At 42.7% G+C, this 15,708-nt stretch overlaps 1 protein-coding gene and 1 non-coding gene across 2 annotated transcripts in view; both read right to left on the bottom strand.

Moving 5' to 3' along the window:
- Nucleotides 1-15,037, bottom strand: part of LOC124712484 (putative ankyrin-containing lipoprotein Lxx09580) — a 32,281-nt gene extending 17,244 nt beyond the window's left edge. The window contains exon 1 of the mRNA XM_047242778.1: nucleotides 14,790-15,037. Within this exon, the coding sequence (XP_047098734.1) occupies nucleotides 14,790-15,037 (248 nt within the window). The remainder of the gene's footprint in view (nucleotides 1-14,789) is intronic.
- On the bottom strand, nucleotides 5,146-5,220 carry Trnas-gga. The gene has a single exon. It is a non-coding gene; the product is annotated as a tRNA-Ser (tRNA).
- Nucleotides 15,038-15,708: the final 671 nt, after the last annotated feature.

Here is a 15,708-nt window from a genome sequence, read left to right as displayed (position 1 = left end):
GTAGCAATAATTTGAGCAGCAGTTGGCTCTACAGTGGCGAAACCAAATATTAGAAATCGATTACATCAAAGTCAGCTGCGAGCCGGACGCCCTATATCGTGCATTCCACTGACCCCAAACCACCATCATTTGCAACTTCAGTGGGGTGAAGCGAGAGAACATTAGAGAGCAGGATGGATGTCTGTCGTGTTTTCTGATGGATCTGGTTCTGCCTCGGTGCCAGTGATGGCTGGAAGTTTTTTAGGAGGAGGCCAGTTGAGGACTTGAAGCCAATCTGTCTTCATGCTAGGCACGTTGGACCTACAGCTGGAATTATGGTCTTTGGTGCAGTTTCATGTGAGAACAGGAGCACTGTCGTCGTTATCCCATGCATCCTGACTTAAAATGTGTCAGTCTGGTGATTCGATCTGTTGTGCTGCCATTCATGAAAAACATTCCAGGAGGTATTTTCAATAGGATAACGCTCACCCACATAACAGTTGTTGAAATACAAGATGCTCTACAGCTAGAATTATGGTCTTTGGTGCAGTTTCATGTGAGAACAGGAGCACTGTCGTCGTTATCCCATGCATCCTGACTTAAAATGTGTCAGTCTGGTGATTCGATCTGTTGTGCTGCCATTCATGAAAAACATTCCAGGAGGTATTTTCAATAGGATAACGCTCGCCCACATAACAGTTGTTGAAATACAAGATGCTCTACATAGTGCCGACATGTTGCCTTGATCTGCTCGATCGCCCTGTCTGTCTCCAATCGGATGAAAACTCCAGCAGCATCCCCACACATCATTAACTCATTAGCTGTCCCTGTACTGATCGACCAAGTGCAACGAGCGTGGAAATCAATCACACAAATTGACATCTGTTACCTATCATCACAATGCATTAACATTTGCATCCTTGCATTCAACATTCTGGCGATTACACAGTTTATTAATGTCCCAGTGTGTCACATTTTCAATGGCAAAAAAAAAAAGAATGGTTCAAATGGCTCTGAGCACTATGCAACTTAAGTTTTGAGGTCATCAGTCGCCTAGAACTTAGAACTAATTAAACCTAACTAACCTAAGGACATCACACACATCCACGCCCGAGGCAGGATTCGAACCTGCGACCATAGCAGTCGCCCGGCTCCAGACTGTAGCGGCTAGGACCGCAAGGCCACTCCAGCCGGCTTCAATGGCAAATCTGGCGCTTACATTAACCTGTGATGTTAATCAGTTACATATGTTACCTAGACAAATGTGTTGCCAAAATTTCATTGCTCTAGATTAGTTATGAAAAACATCACAACACCAAAAACTGACAGATGTGTCTCTGCTCTAAAATACTCGAACATTAAGTATAATTATTGGCATGGAAACACAAAAAAGAAACACAGACAAGTGGCTCGTCACAAGCTTACCTGCTTTCTGCTGGAGGACTCGCGAGCAGCTGACTCAGTGTGACCACTTCTTCTGGCTGAGTGCGCACTGCGTCAGCCCAGCCCCATGTGGTCATAACCTGGGCGACATTGGCCTTAATGAAATTAACGGCGGCCTCCCTGAGGCTGGTGCAGGAGTGCCTGATCGCCAGAACAGCTGTGGCCGCCGCTGTCTCGACGGACAGCTGAGCGGCCACGAGCTGCTCGCACCGAGCCTTCAGGGCCGACACGCCGTATTTATCAGCGGCTGCCAGCAGGTCGGGGGCCAGGCTGGGCAGCTGAGGGGCCTGGAGGGTGTAGAGGTAGGCGACCAGCTGGCGGAGCACTGGACCCTCCACGTCCGCGATTGCGACCTCACCATTGAAGGCTTCCAGTGTGTCGTGGCGAAACATGCCGCCAAACACGGGACTTCTATCGGCCAACACGGCCCTGTGCGCCACGAGACGGGTGCCGCCCGCCACCAGTGTGACGACTGCGCCGTCCCCTGCGTCCAGAAGGGCGCCCAGGTCCACGGCTGTGGTCTCCATAACCTCCTGGGTGGGTTCCATTGTCGATGACTCTGGAACATGGCGACACTCAGCAGCCCTTTCTCCTGGCACAGTACTCTCTATACCTGTACGAGCCACAGGCAGACCAATCTCGAGCGAAAGTTAGTAAATGTTTTGACAACTGGACACTGGGCCTTCTTGTCACGAATAGGGGTATCAACTTTCTGATTTTAGAAAATCACGCATGTGCAGAACCCAATATGAATACCAGCGTTGAAAAGTAAAAATTTAGACACCACATTGTAGAGTGGAAGGCCTATGATGGGCCGGCCGAAGTGGCCGTGCGGCTCTAGGTGCTACAGTCTGGAACCGAGCGACCGCTACTGTAGCAGGTTCAAATCCTGCCTCAGGCATGGATGTGTGTGCTGTCCTTAGGTTAGTTAGGTTTAATTGGTTCTAAGTTCTAGGCGACTGATGACCTCAGAAGTTAAGTCGCATAGTGCTCAGACGCATTTGAACCATTTGAGCCTATGATGGGCTTACAACTGACTATACCATCAATTGTGAAAAACGTCACTAAAAGCTGCCCACAAGTTTCTGATCGTTGTCATTAACGAGCCAGCTTCAGAGCATAACGAATACTAGAGGTTGCATCTCCTATGCAGACGATCTACTAAATATGGCAGTACAAGAGCTAAATTAGTAGGGAAGTTCTTGCAAGACTAAGTAATTTGTGCATAAGAAACAAACTTACAGTAACAGCGCACAAAACAGCCCATGTATTAGTAAATATTGCAAAGACTGTAAAAGCCACCAATCAGAATAAATGACCAACCAGTAAACAGAGAAGAATCACAAACGCACCTTGGTATAAATATCGACGAGAACACCCCTGGGTTGTGTGTTAGAGAAGCATTAATATACTCAACAAAATAGCAACAAATGGGCAAAGAAACTTTCAACTGCCTGTAAATGCAACAGGATCATATCAAAGTGCATCCTTAATCGCTATTATGGGCTATAGAATGAGCGACTCATATAGCCAGGGTTTTGACAGTATGAAGAAGTACTTAGTGTTAGGCGCCTGTAGGCAGGCAATATCTTGACGCATTGCATTGCCGGTCCTTAAAGCAAACAGTATATAAATGAAGCTAAAATTACGGATAATTTAGCCTAGTTACGAATGTATCATAATATAATGACCTCCATCGTGTTCAGTTATCCCACTTTCTCAGAATTTCAATTTGGCTTCCATAAAGCAGAGGAATCAGGGAAGGAATGTTAGGTTTAAAATTAGTTCTTAAATTATCTTCCATAAATTTGATTGCAACATTCATAGCTTTTGTAGATACACAGAAAGTGTTTTAGGCTCTGAAGAAACTAGAAATAAGAGAGAAACTTTGTTTCACCATTTCTCATTATTAGAGACCGATAACTTGTATGGGAGCTTCATAAAAAGGAGAAGGATAATATACTAGATGACAAAAGAATTGATGTGCTTGTCACACACTTTTTACCTGATAATGAAGAAATCTCGAATAAATGGTAAAAGTTATGTGGAAGGGATATAACATGTAAATAAATCGGTCTGAACCAAATGTGACTATTTGTGACAAAGAACAGCTAATCAGTGTTCCAGTACATGTATGTGACAATCTACTGCAACATGTTTACTTGTTTACTTACTTGAGAAGGCAGATCACCAGAGCTGTAAGAAGCAAATATGAAATAGGAAGCAGAACTACCAACGAAAAAAGTTCCATCAATATAATCAAGAAAATATTAACCTCCAAAAGTGACTACCAACAAATGAGAAAAAATGGTTCAGAAAGGGCATGTTTGGAGTGTGGCACTGTGTGGCTGTGAGACGTGGACCCAGGAGACTGACGAAAGGAGGCAACTGTCCCCTTCTCACACTCTATTAGGGATTTCGCCACTTGTTATGTTATCAATCGTTTTTTATGTTTGGGATGCGCTTCTAACAGCATACCACGAAAGGTTAGTTTGTAGAATACTGTCATTAAACAGAGTTTATGTTATTGGTTATCTATTGAAACTTGAAGACCCCTAAAAGAAATAATAGATATGTGGATGGAAAATGTACTACAGATACACCACGGCTTAAGATTACGGACCAAGATCTGAAGGATGTAAGTCGAAATAAAGCACAAGACAAAATCACGTTGAGACTGCATGTCCGCTCCCGTCATATCCAACGACTCAGCACTGAAGAAATGGAAATCTTCCCATACACTCTAGAACAGGAGTTTAGTAACATATACTGCTACATTATACCTCTCTCAATTACCGGTACCATTTTTATTTAATCATATCCCAGCACCCAAAACTTCTCAGTCATGTCATTTTAACATTCATGATTTGCATGTGTTGCAACTTCAGTCATGTACCACCCTGCCTTCTGGTTTAATGCTCTCTCTCCTACTACAGCATTATCAGCAATTAAAATTTCTCCACCTTTTTTATATTTGAGTCGTCAGCCTTTTGACTGGTTTAACGCGGCCCGCCACGAATTCTCGTTCTGTGCCAAACTTGTGATCTTACAGCAGCATTTGCAACCTACACCCTCAATTATTTGCTGGATGTATTCCAATCTCTATCTCCCTCTACACTTTTTATCCTATACAGTTCCTCATAGTACCATGCAAGTTATTTCCTCATCTCTTAGCAGATGTCATATCATCCTGTCACTTCTTCTTGTCAATGTTTTCCGTACATTCCTTTCCTCATTAATTCTGAGGGGAACCTCCTCATTCCTTAACTTACTAGTCCACCCAATTTTTACACATTCTTCTGCAGCACCACATCTCAAATGTTTCGCTTCTCGTCTGAAACATACGTTCTCGGAAATTTGTTCCTCAAATTAATGCATATGTTTGATACTACTACATTTCTCTTGGCCATGAATGCCTTTTTCGAGTTCTAGTCTGCTTTTTATGTCCTTCTTACTCCATCTGTTATGGGTTATTTTGCTGCGGAGTTAGCAGCTTTTCTTGAATTCGTCTACTTTGTGATCCGCAATTCTGAACGTAGGTTTCCCACTTTTCTCGTTTCTGCTATTATTCATATTTTCATTTTTCTTCGATGTATTCTCAATCCTTAATCTGTGCCCATTACACTGTTTATTTCATTCAACAGATCTCCTAATTCAGAATGATATTTTCACTCTGCAGCGGAGTGTGCGCTGATATGAAACTTCCTGGCAGATTAAAACTGTGTGCCGGACCGAGACTCGAACTCGGGACCTTTGCCTTTCCCGGGCAAGTGCTCTACCAACTGAGCTACCCAAGCACGTCTCACGCCCTGTCCTAACAGCTTTACTTCTGCCGGTACCTCGTCTCCTACTTTCCAATCTTTACAGAAGCTCTCCTGCGAAACTTGCAGAACTAGCACTCCTGAAAGAAAGGATATTCCGGAGACATGGCTTAGCCACAGCCTGGGGGATGTTTCCAGAATGAGATTTTCACTCTGCAGCGGAGTGTGCGCTGATATTAAACTTCCTGTCAGACTAAAACTGTGTGCCGGACCGAGACTCTAACTCGGGACCTTTGCCTTTCGCTGGCAAGTGCTCTACCAACTGAGCTACCCAAGCACGACTCACGCCCCGTCCTCACAGCTTTACTTCTGCCAGTACCTCGTCTCCTACTTTCCAAACTTTGTAGTAGTTTGTAGCGTGAGTCGTGCTTGGGTAGCTCAGTTGGTAGAGCACTTGCCCGCGAAAGGCAAAGGTCCCGATTTAGAGTCTCGGTCCGGCACACAGTTTTAATCTGCCAGGAAGTTTCAGATCTCGTAATTCTTCTCCACATTTGCGACATTAACCTTTCACAGCCGTAACGACGTTTACGTGCCCTGTATCGCATCTGAAGCCAGACTCGCTGCATGACACCGCTGACTGCTCTGTGCAACAGCAGCGGCAGCAGCTGTAACGATCTTCAAGCCACGAACAGACGACTGCATAATTCCAAAAATATACTGCGCTCCTGGAATAATCTCGTGTTTTTATTTAGCGCGGTATGACAGTAGCCTGCTTAAAATGCATGAAAGAATTTCCTCTATTATATTGGTGCCTATAATTGAAGCAACGGTTACACGCTAACAAATTTTTTCTGTTTCTATTTTCCTTACAAAAAGGACGCGCAGATCTCTATAGTAAACGGGTGCATTATCGCAGGTAACCAAATCCACTCACGCTGTTGAATGGAACAGATTTAAATTCTTGTGGTAAATATTGAAGTCAAAACAGATAACTGAATTACACTCACGTAAGACACTTTTAGCAGTTCGACAAAGTTATGATAACCATCAATCGCAAATAACGTCATCAAATCCGAAGTCTCTTGATCATGACTCACTCATAGAGAAAGCAAGGTTCCAGTTAAAAAGAAAATCGACTGATTCACTTTATCCTTAATTGTAAATTTTCATACCAGCTTACTGCTGCGGTGCAGGGTGGGAGAAAACCACAAACGAAGCAATTTCTTCCTGTCTTAACATTAAATCACGTATTATTTAACACAAAAACGTATAACTTGCAAATGAAGAGAATTTCTTGCTTCGTTATCTCACCGTTACCGTTGACCTGTTTGGCATGATCACGGCGAAAAGTTCCCTAACGCAAAGGTGAGTCCTTTGCCTTTATCTCAGAACGTGTGAATAATTACACTGGAGGTAAAAACGACTCTCTATTAGCACAGGACCATAGGGCTTAACGTCTTGCAGCGCCTGTTTACAGGTGGTTCTGTCACATACATATTCTATATAAAAGAATATGCATATCATTTGGGAATAGCAGCTACTATGTCTGATTATAATCTTGAAGTGAATTACCATTTCCTTCGTGGTGCAAAAGTTACGTTACTGAGAAGTCTGATTATGTTTCACTTTTTTTTTGTACGCTTTTACGATAAATGTTTCCACCTAAGATTACGGTTATACCATGACTTGTTTGGGAATAAACCGAAGTATAAAGAGCTATTGCCATTTAACTCTTATGTTAATTCTGTAGTGTTAGTTGTTCTGACATCCAGTCCTGTTTAAATTATGTGCGTCATACACAGTATAACGTATGACGTTCAATATTTGTGCTCTGTGTAATTGATAGAAGATTGTCGACAAAGTGATCTGCCCTTAATTTTCTGGACGATAAGAGTGCTAATAACTCTGCTGCTGAAGTGAAGTAAAATTTTTTATGAGATAGAATACAATTTAAACACCAAATCGAGAGGCTTTATGCTTCTTGTTGTCTGCTAGTTTATTACGTTAAGGCTTAAGCAGAAGTAGTACCTTTTTATCTTCGAAACGTGAGACAAAACGTAATACAATCTGTAACGAAGCATGTTAATGCGTGTTATCATAGGTGCAGCAAAGTGTGTAGCCATGAGCGCCAGCTGTTGCAGGAGATTCGTTCGTTTTGTTTCTTTTGTTAGGACGGGGCTGATACACATATATCAGATACCACCTGTGGCAGTGAATGAACCTGCCAGTGGAACGCTACGAATATTTATTATCCATATGAATCTTAATAAACTACATTAGTTATTTTTATTATTGCTAAAATTATACTGTCCAAATTTCATTTCGTCATTTATCATAGTTTTGAAGATAGAGAATTAACTTTAAAATGACAAAGGACATTCTGGTATTTTAAAACCGATCTAGTAACGGCACTATATTAACTTTCAACATCATGTGGAGCTATTATGAGAAAGTCAGCTCGTAACAATCAGTCATCCAGAATTTTTCATTTTATAACATTTGCAATTTTAATTTGACGTAATATTGGAACGTTTTAAAATTAATATTCAGTCATATTTTGTTATGAGAGTGCAAGAGAGTGACTGTGAGTGAATGAGGAAATCCGTGAGAAAAAAATGTAGGAAGAACCACGATTCATGTGTCATACGTCTGATTGTGCATGATTTAGTACAAGGCACCTAGAAAAAAATAGGAACTAAATAAGTTTGTTGTTATTTTGGTTCATAATTAAATCCAATGTAATGAATTGAAATTTTGCTTATGTAAAATTACTTTCTAAACTGTGAATGGATAAGAGGGCATTTTGCCGCAAGAATCATTTAGAAAGAGTGTTCTGATTGGTCTTTCAGATCAACAGAAAATCAGAATTGAGAGGTTCCTGCAAGGCGCGTGGTGTGTGTTACCCATAAGATGATACTGCCTAGGTAGTCGCTTCCGGATCATTTTACCGAACACATTATGGTAGGTCGCTCTTCGCAAACAGTATGTAAATTCAAGAGTTAGAGACGAAAATTGGGTTCTGTTACTACTAACAGAAAGTAAATTGTGTGTGGCACATTTTGGTTAATGCGCCTCCGTGTGAAAGATAACCGCGTGTGAAATATTCCTGTCAAACTTACAAAATCCGCGTGACACTTTTCGCATTCGTGACAGAGTAGTATGGCGAGCACTTCTGTAAAGGAAGAACACTGAATCGACCGAATTTTGGCTGCTTTCGGATGACTAAGTGTATCACATCTTTACTACTGTAAACTTGCAGAGACAATATAACTGCACACGTAAATATGTACTTAATAGCCATTTCATGAGGCTTATTGGAAATAAATAATCAACAGAAATTTAAGCATTTTGCTACATGAAGGTAGAATCCAGACGCCGGATATTTATCATAAACCTTCAGGAACTGATTTTGAAGTAGAGTTCCGCGGCGTCTCTCTGGTAGGTATTGGGTGGTGATTTCTTTAACGCTGCTTTGTAGCACCTAGACAGCACCTGCTACGACAGAGAGAAGGGACAACGAGCAGACGTGAGGCCTATTGAGTTTGGTAGATTGAACTGTGTGAATGTAATAACAATAAGAAGGAAAACCGAACCCCGCCACACCGCAAACCGTAACGTCGTGGATGCTCGACGGTACAAGACAAGTGGAAGTGACAGCCATTGCCTGTACTTCACGTTGGACGGTGTTCATTTGATAATTGCAACGGTACAAAATACAGACTAAATTGAATCCAAAGTTGGAAGAGGAATTATCGACTCGAAGTACAATGGGGCACTGACTCAGTATATGAAGAAACCGTAAGGGTGAACTGGACTCACCGTAGAGTGGGGGAGGGGTGTCTGCAGGCAAGTGATGCTCGTCGCCGCAGCCAACACACAGGGCGTCCCGACAGCTACTGGAGTCGCAGTGGGCTCAGCGACACAGCCCGCCAGTCCTTATGCGCCTGCAGGTAGCCGCGTGACGTCACCGTGCCTCGCACGTGCTCCTCGGGTTACTGTTCATGATGTGGCGCGTATCAGCGTGCGGTTTATCTCGAGCGTCTGTCACCAGGTGTTACAACCTCACTTTAGAAGACTTATACAATCCGTCTATCTAGTCCCACACGGTCATTTGATTTCTCTCAAGGCAAAAAGTCAGAGCGCACCCTGATACTGATTAAAACTTGACTCTATATGGCAGAAAATATTGTCCCAATCTCAGTTTGAACATCAAACTTTCAATTTATTTATGTTATTTCACTGCCTGCAGATTGCTTTCCATAATTTTGGAGGAGGTAGTACGGAGAAAAACATGAAAAAAGTCCACTAAATATTGGCTGTGAAATGCAAATTTTAAGAGCATCTTCAGTGGAAGAGACACGTCTCACATTATCGAAGATGAACAAGTACTCATAGCTGTTAAGGTATGCACTCTAAAGACAATGTTTACTTGACTTTCTTCTTGTTTTGGCCTTCAAAATAACGTCTGAAAGTTTCGTAGTGTACATCCTTAGCAACAAATCTTCTGGTACATCTTATCCACTGACAGAGGAAAATTTTCGCTTACAACTTCCGGTTGGTTTACTTCCTGACTTGGATCCCTTGTCTCAGACTGATACATTTTCACATCAGCTCTGGAAGTCCTTAAAATCTTCGCGCAGTCACCCTGTAATGGGTAATGAAAAATACAGTCTGGCAGTACTTATTCTCCTTGGCACACACACACACATCCATTGTGTTTCCGAATAGAGAACAATGACTCTTCCAATACGATAACATGGTGCTACAGCTAGGGGCTGTGCTTTTGTTGGGTGTACGATTGTCAGTGTGGCCATCTATATTGTTCTGTCAATGAAAGCTGAAACAATGGTTCCCGTAATGACAAAGCTCTGTACTGCAGACATCCTCACGTTGTCCATGTGAGAACTCAACTTGCAGTTATCAAAGTCATTTCTCGACTCACCGTTGTGAGACGGATATACGATAGTGAGTGGCCAAGCAAGCAGTCACTTTTCTCATGGCTGGAAACGGCGTGAGGATGTTGAAATCGAGCACCCCACCGAGCACGCACATCCTGAACCCACTGCTTCCGAGTTCGCACGACAGTCATGGGATCCTGACCGTCAGACTTGCGACAGTGGATGGGACAGCAATGGCGGCCACAAATACTCGCCGCAGGCACAACTCAATACTGGCGGGGTCTGGAGCCGCGCAGACACGGCCGCCACAGCAGGCGCTGCAACATAGGGGGACGTGGCTAGTTTGGGGAGGCGGAGCTAAGGTGGGGGACGGAACCAGATGTGGGGTCCCTAGTTCACCGTCCTGGATGTGTGGGAGGTCCGAAGAAAAACAAAAAACGAAAAAAAAGTGACGACCTGAGGCTTGTAGACAATAGATGTTGCAGGAAGACAAATACACTACTGGCCATTAAAATTGCTACACCAAGACGAAATGCAGATGATAAACGGGTATTCATTGGACAAATATATTATACTAGAAATGACATGTGATTACATTTTCACGCAATTTGGGTGCATAGATCCTGAGACATCAGTACCCAGAACAACCACCTCTGGCCGTTATAACGGCCTTGATACGCCTGGGCATTGTGTGAAATAGGGCTTGGATGGCGTGTACAGGTACAGCTGCCCATGCAGCTTTAACACGATACCACAGTTCGTCAAGAGTAGTGACTGGCGTATTGTGACGAGCCAGTTGCTCGGCCACCATTGACCACCGTTTTAAATTGGTGAGAGATGGCCAGGTCAGCAGTTGAACATTTTCTGTATCCAGAAAGGCCCGTACAGGACCTGCAACAAGCGGTCGTGCATTATCCTGATGAAATGTAGCGTTTCGCAGGGATCGAATGAAGGGTAGAGCCACGGGTCGTAAAACACCTGAAATGTAACGTCCACTGTTCAAAGTGCTGTCAATGCGAACAAGAGGTGACCGAGACGTGTAACTAACGGCACCCCATACCATCATGCTAGGTGATACGCCAGTATGGCGATGACGAATACAGGCTGCCAATGTGCGTTCACAGCGTTGTCGCCAAACACGGATGCGACCATCATGATAGTGTAAAAAGAACCTGGATTCATCCGAAAAAATGACGTTTTGCCATTCGTGCACCCAGGTTCGTCGTTGAGTACACCATCACAGGCGCTCCTGTCTGTGATACAGTGTCAGGGGTAACGGCAGCCATGGTCTCCGAGCTGATAGTCCATGCTGCTGCAAACGTCGTCGAACTGTTCGTGCAGATGGTTATTGTCTTCCAAACGTCCCCATCTGTTGACTCAGGGATCGAGACATGGCTGCACGATCCGTTACAGCCAAGCGGATAAGATGTCTGTCATCTAGACTGCTAGTGATACGAGGCCGTTGGTATTCAGCACGGCGTTCCGTATTACCCTCCTGAACACACCGATTCCATATTCTGCTAACAGTCATTGGATCTCGACCAATGCGAGAAGCAATGTCGCGATACGATAAACTGCAATCGCGATAGACTACAATCCGACCTTTATCAAAGTCGGAAACGTGATGGTACGCATTTCTCCTCTTTACACGAGGCATCACAATAACGTTTCACCAGGCAACGCCGGTTAACTGCTGTTTGTGTATAAGAAATCGGTTGGAAACTTTCCTCATGTCAGCGCGTTTTAGGTGTCGCCACTGGCGCCAACCTTGTGTGAATGCTCTGAGAAGCTAATCATTTACATATCACAGCATCTTGTTCCTGTCGGTTAAAGTTCGCGTCTGTAGTACGCCATCTTCGTGGTGTAGCAATTTTAAAGGCCAGTAGTGTATTTTTCAATGGAAACAGGCTGATGTATGGTGGATGAAACTTCATGCCAAAGTTGTCCAGTTCTTGACCTGCTCATTTCATGGTGAAGGAGAGAAAATTTTCTGTGCAGAAACGCGAAACCTCAGAATTCTTTCTGTGACCTTTTTGAACTGGTTGCCGCGAGACTGCACAGTTCAGCAGTCTCTCACTGTGAACACCTGTCAGCCAGTTGAGGCGTCGTCCCTGCGACTCGTGTTGCTGCTTTCGTGACACAGAGATGAATTCCCCTTCAAGTGTCCAAATGACTGAAATCAAACGGAAGCCACAAGGTACGCTTTTTTCTGTAAATAACATTACTGTTTTTTTTATAACAGTCGCTGCTTCGGTAGCACTCGGTAACAAAATTAATCTTTTTGTTTGTTAATTGGAAACTGGAAGGTGATTTATATGATGATTTGTCTGCTGATTTCAAATCTTTTCCAATAGACATATATTTTTTTTAAAAAACAGATGCATTTAAAATCGATGAAATTTCGTATTAATTTAACGCCGAAAAATGCTACGTTTTGTGTATAGTGCCTAGAATGTAAATTTTTGTGAACCACGTTTATCAGTTACACGCCACGGTTGAAGGGCAAGACGTCTAAAGGTGAGTGCAAGAAATAGAGTTTCAAAGTCATACTACAACCAAGTTTCCTATAATTCTCAATAAGCTGACTAACAAGTTCTTCACAGTTAACAGCGTTATGGATTCGCAGGAAGTTTATTTCAACGCTTTGGAAGGATCTACATGCAGCTGTCTCAGCTTCATTCAAACTTTCTTCGATTGCAGGATTATTCATTAGCTCTATTATTTGTGAACCAATAAAAATGCCTCCCTTGATCTTGGCGTCACTGATCCTACACAGTTTGGTTTTGAGGAACTCAAAGCCTTTGCGAGAACGATCCATCGCTTTGACAATATTCCTGGTCAAGCCCAGCTTGGCGTGTACTGTTGGAAGATAAACATTCTCTGAGTTCACAAGTGGTTAATTAACGACAATTTTGATTCAAACAGTGAGAGTTTCTCTCTGTGACCATTGTTTCCGAAGGTAGTGGTTTTTCCTGTCCCTGCTCTCCCACTCACAAAGGTAAATAAGGGAACTTCGTGTATCCTAGTTGTAACCTAACAAGCAGGACTTCTCATTTTCAGATCCCCAAATATATGCCATTCATAGATATTATATTTTATACTGTTCAGCACAAGCTTCATGTTCTCATATGATTCCTTCATATATGCAGCATTTGTAAGAGGGATCGAAGGATACTGGCTGCCGTCGTGCAGAAGGACTTCTTTGAAACATGTCTTACAAGAATCAATGAAAAGTCGCCATTCATTGAGATTGTGCGGATTCCCAATGTCTTTTGATATACTGTCCACATCATTACAGTACACCAAGTTATCTTACTTGGAGAAAAGATGTTCAAACTATTGTTGGCTTTTACGAAAAAACATAACCTTGCACTTTTAACCAGAACACTCCATCCTTTCATCCTTGAAACTACTTGTTTCTTCGATGAGTCAGCATCACGAACCAGATCGCTTAATACAGACTGTGAAATCATATGAGGTTCAGTTGACACGTTTGTGTTGGAAAACAATGGATCCTGTTTTTTATTACCAGACTGAACCTCAGTTCGGAAAATGCTTTTCCCTTGGTCTAATCAACTTCCAAAGTCCATGTTTCTGGTCTTTGAGGGATGGGCAGGCTTGAAGGGTGGGACACAGGCCATCTAGCTCAAACAAAATCAGAATGCTGGACAGTGTGCTTCGTCTCCAATGTTACTCCAGAGATCTGTGTACTGCAGAAATAGCAGTCAGTTAAATGATTCTGTGGTTCTCTGCAAACTATGGGAACACAAAATCGCATGTGTTGAGATCATATTTTCAGCCATACACTTAACAGAGTCACACATGAGTCACAACATAGGCGTGGGACCCAGGATGTACCATGGTCTCCTATTTTACAGCCAAAATAAAATTGGTATGATTTTCTTATCAATGGGGTTATATTTCCCGTTTGAGATTTAAAAGCTACCTCTCCACAGATGTGACGAAAAGTGTTTGTGTGGTTGACGCACGTGTGGGGCACTGTTAGTATACAAACACGTTATATACAATGACAAAACAATAAAAAACTACGAAGTTCTAAATTATAATTGTCAACAAAGTTTATAACATGACAAACATAGAATGGTTCTGATTTCACTGGTATACGCATCTGGTTAAATATTCTTCTTACAGGAAGGTATTTCAGTATAGTAGTACCTGCAAGTATCACAAACAAATGTTAGTGCGCAATGATAAATAATTTTAACTTCAGATAACAGTAACAAATGTTAATGAGCAATACTAAATAATGTAGCTTAAAATATATTCACATTATTATAGTAAGGAGAGAACGATTGTAACTTCATATTCAGAAGTAGCCAACTAAATACGTTACAAAAAATTGCAGCCCGAAAAAGAGGAATTATTACTTCATATCCACAATCACCAGACCAAAATACGCGGTACTTAATGAAATTTTCTCATTTAACAAAAATCATGGTTTCTGATTGTAATTTATGGATGTGTTATTTCAGCGTTATGGCACAGGAGTTTCACAAAGAAATGCATTCCTTCTAGTAACATGTCTTACAACTTTAAATTTCTTCCTTGAAATGTTCGAGAGATAAAATTCAAAATGCCAGAAGGCAGAAATTGCTGTACTTTCCAGCATAAGTAAACTTCGTTACAAGATCGGAAACGCAGGTTATGATGTACAGATATAAACTCGAAGTGTCACTGTGTACTTCACCTCCCAAAGGTCGGAAACAGGTAGTGAAACTGCGGCTTCCGCTCTGCCTGCTGGTCAGACAGCTGTGGGACGGTGGCTGCCCTCCACCTCAGCAGTAGTCTGGCTCCACACTGAGGGAGCGGACAGCCGGCGCCGCCTCGGCCCACCACAGAGGCCGGACACAGTGTCCCAGTGTTGGCAGCCAGAGGCACTCGGGCGTCCAGAGGACCTGCTGAGGACAGCGTGCGGGGCGCAGGGACTGGAGACATCCCAGATGAAAGCTTTCAGACTAGGGCCAGCAGTTGGAACACTCGTGTCTTTGTGACGCGAGGAAAATTCTTAGAGTGCGTCAGATACCTAATGGATTGCCTGATAAAGAAAATGGCCACCTCCTAAAGTGTTTTGTTTACTGTTGTCATATCACACTTGTGAAGTGGTGACGGTCTCCAGAGAGCTCCTTATTTGATAAGGAACCTCTATTACATAGAACTTAGCAATATCTGAGTATTTAGGATGGCGACACAGTACTTATTTTGAATAATATGCTCCAGGTTTTGTGCCGAATATAGCGCAAATTTCGATACAGCTGAGTCACTTAACAAAAATCCGGCTATCAAATTCCAGTAGAAACAGGTGATGAAGAACGCGAAAAAGATCCCTGCTTGGATGTTTTGCTGCTTTTTTTTTTTTTTACGTAAAGGTCATGCGATGTTTATCCGAAGAGCGAAGATTGATGCATCATGTCTACACAGTTTCAGCAAATTAAAGACGGTAAGAAACTACTTAAAGTCGACTATAGGTAGAGAAGACTGTCAAATTCTGCTATCTCGTTGTTCGAATACGACACAGCTGCTAAATTCGACTTCGATGACACGCCCAGTGTTCTCAGGCCTCTTCCAAATAGTCAGTCTCGCTATATGATTCTTGAACTAGGTGTTGG

The sequence above is a fragment of the Schistocerca piceifrons genome, chromosome 8, assembly GCF_021461385.2.
Source record: "Schistocerca piceifrons isolate TAMUIC-IGC-003096 chromosome 8, iqSchPice1.1, whole genome shotgun sequence".
NCBI classification, from domain to species: domain Eukaryota; kingdom Metazoa; phylum Arthropoda; class Insecta; order Orthoptera; family Acrididae; genus Schistocerca; species Schistocerca piceifrons.
Note: the sequence above shows the minus strand (reverse complement) of the source record. Positions and strands in the feature narration are given on the sequence as shown.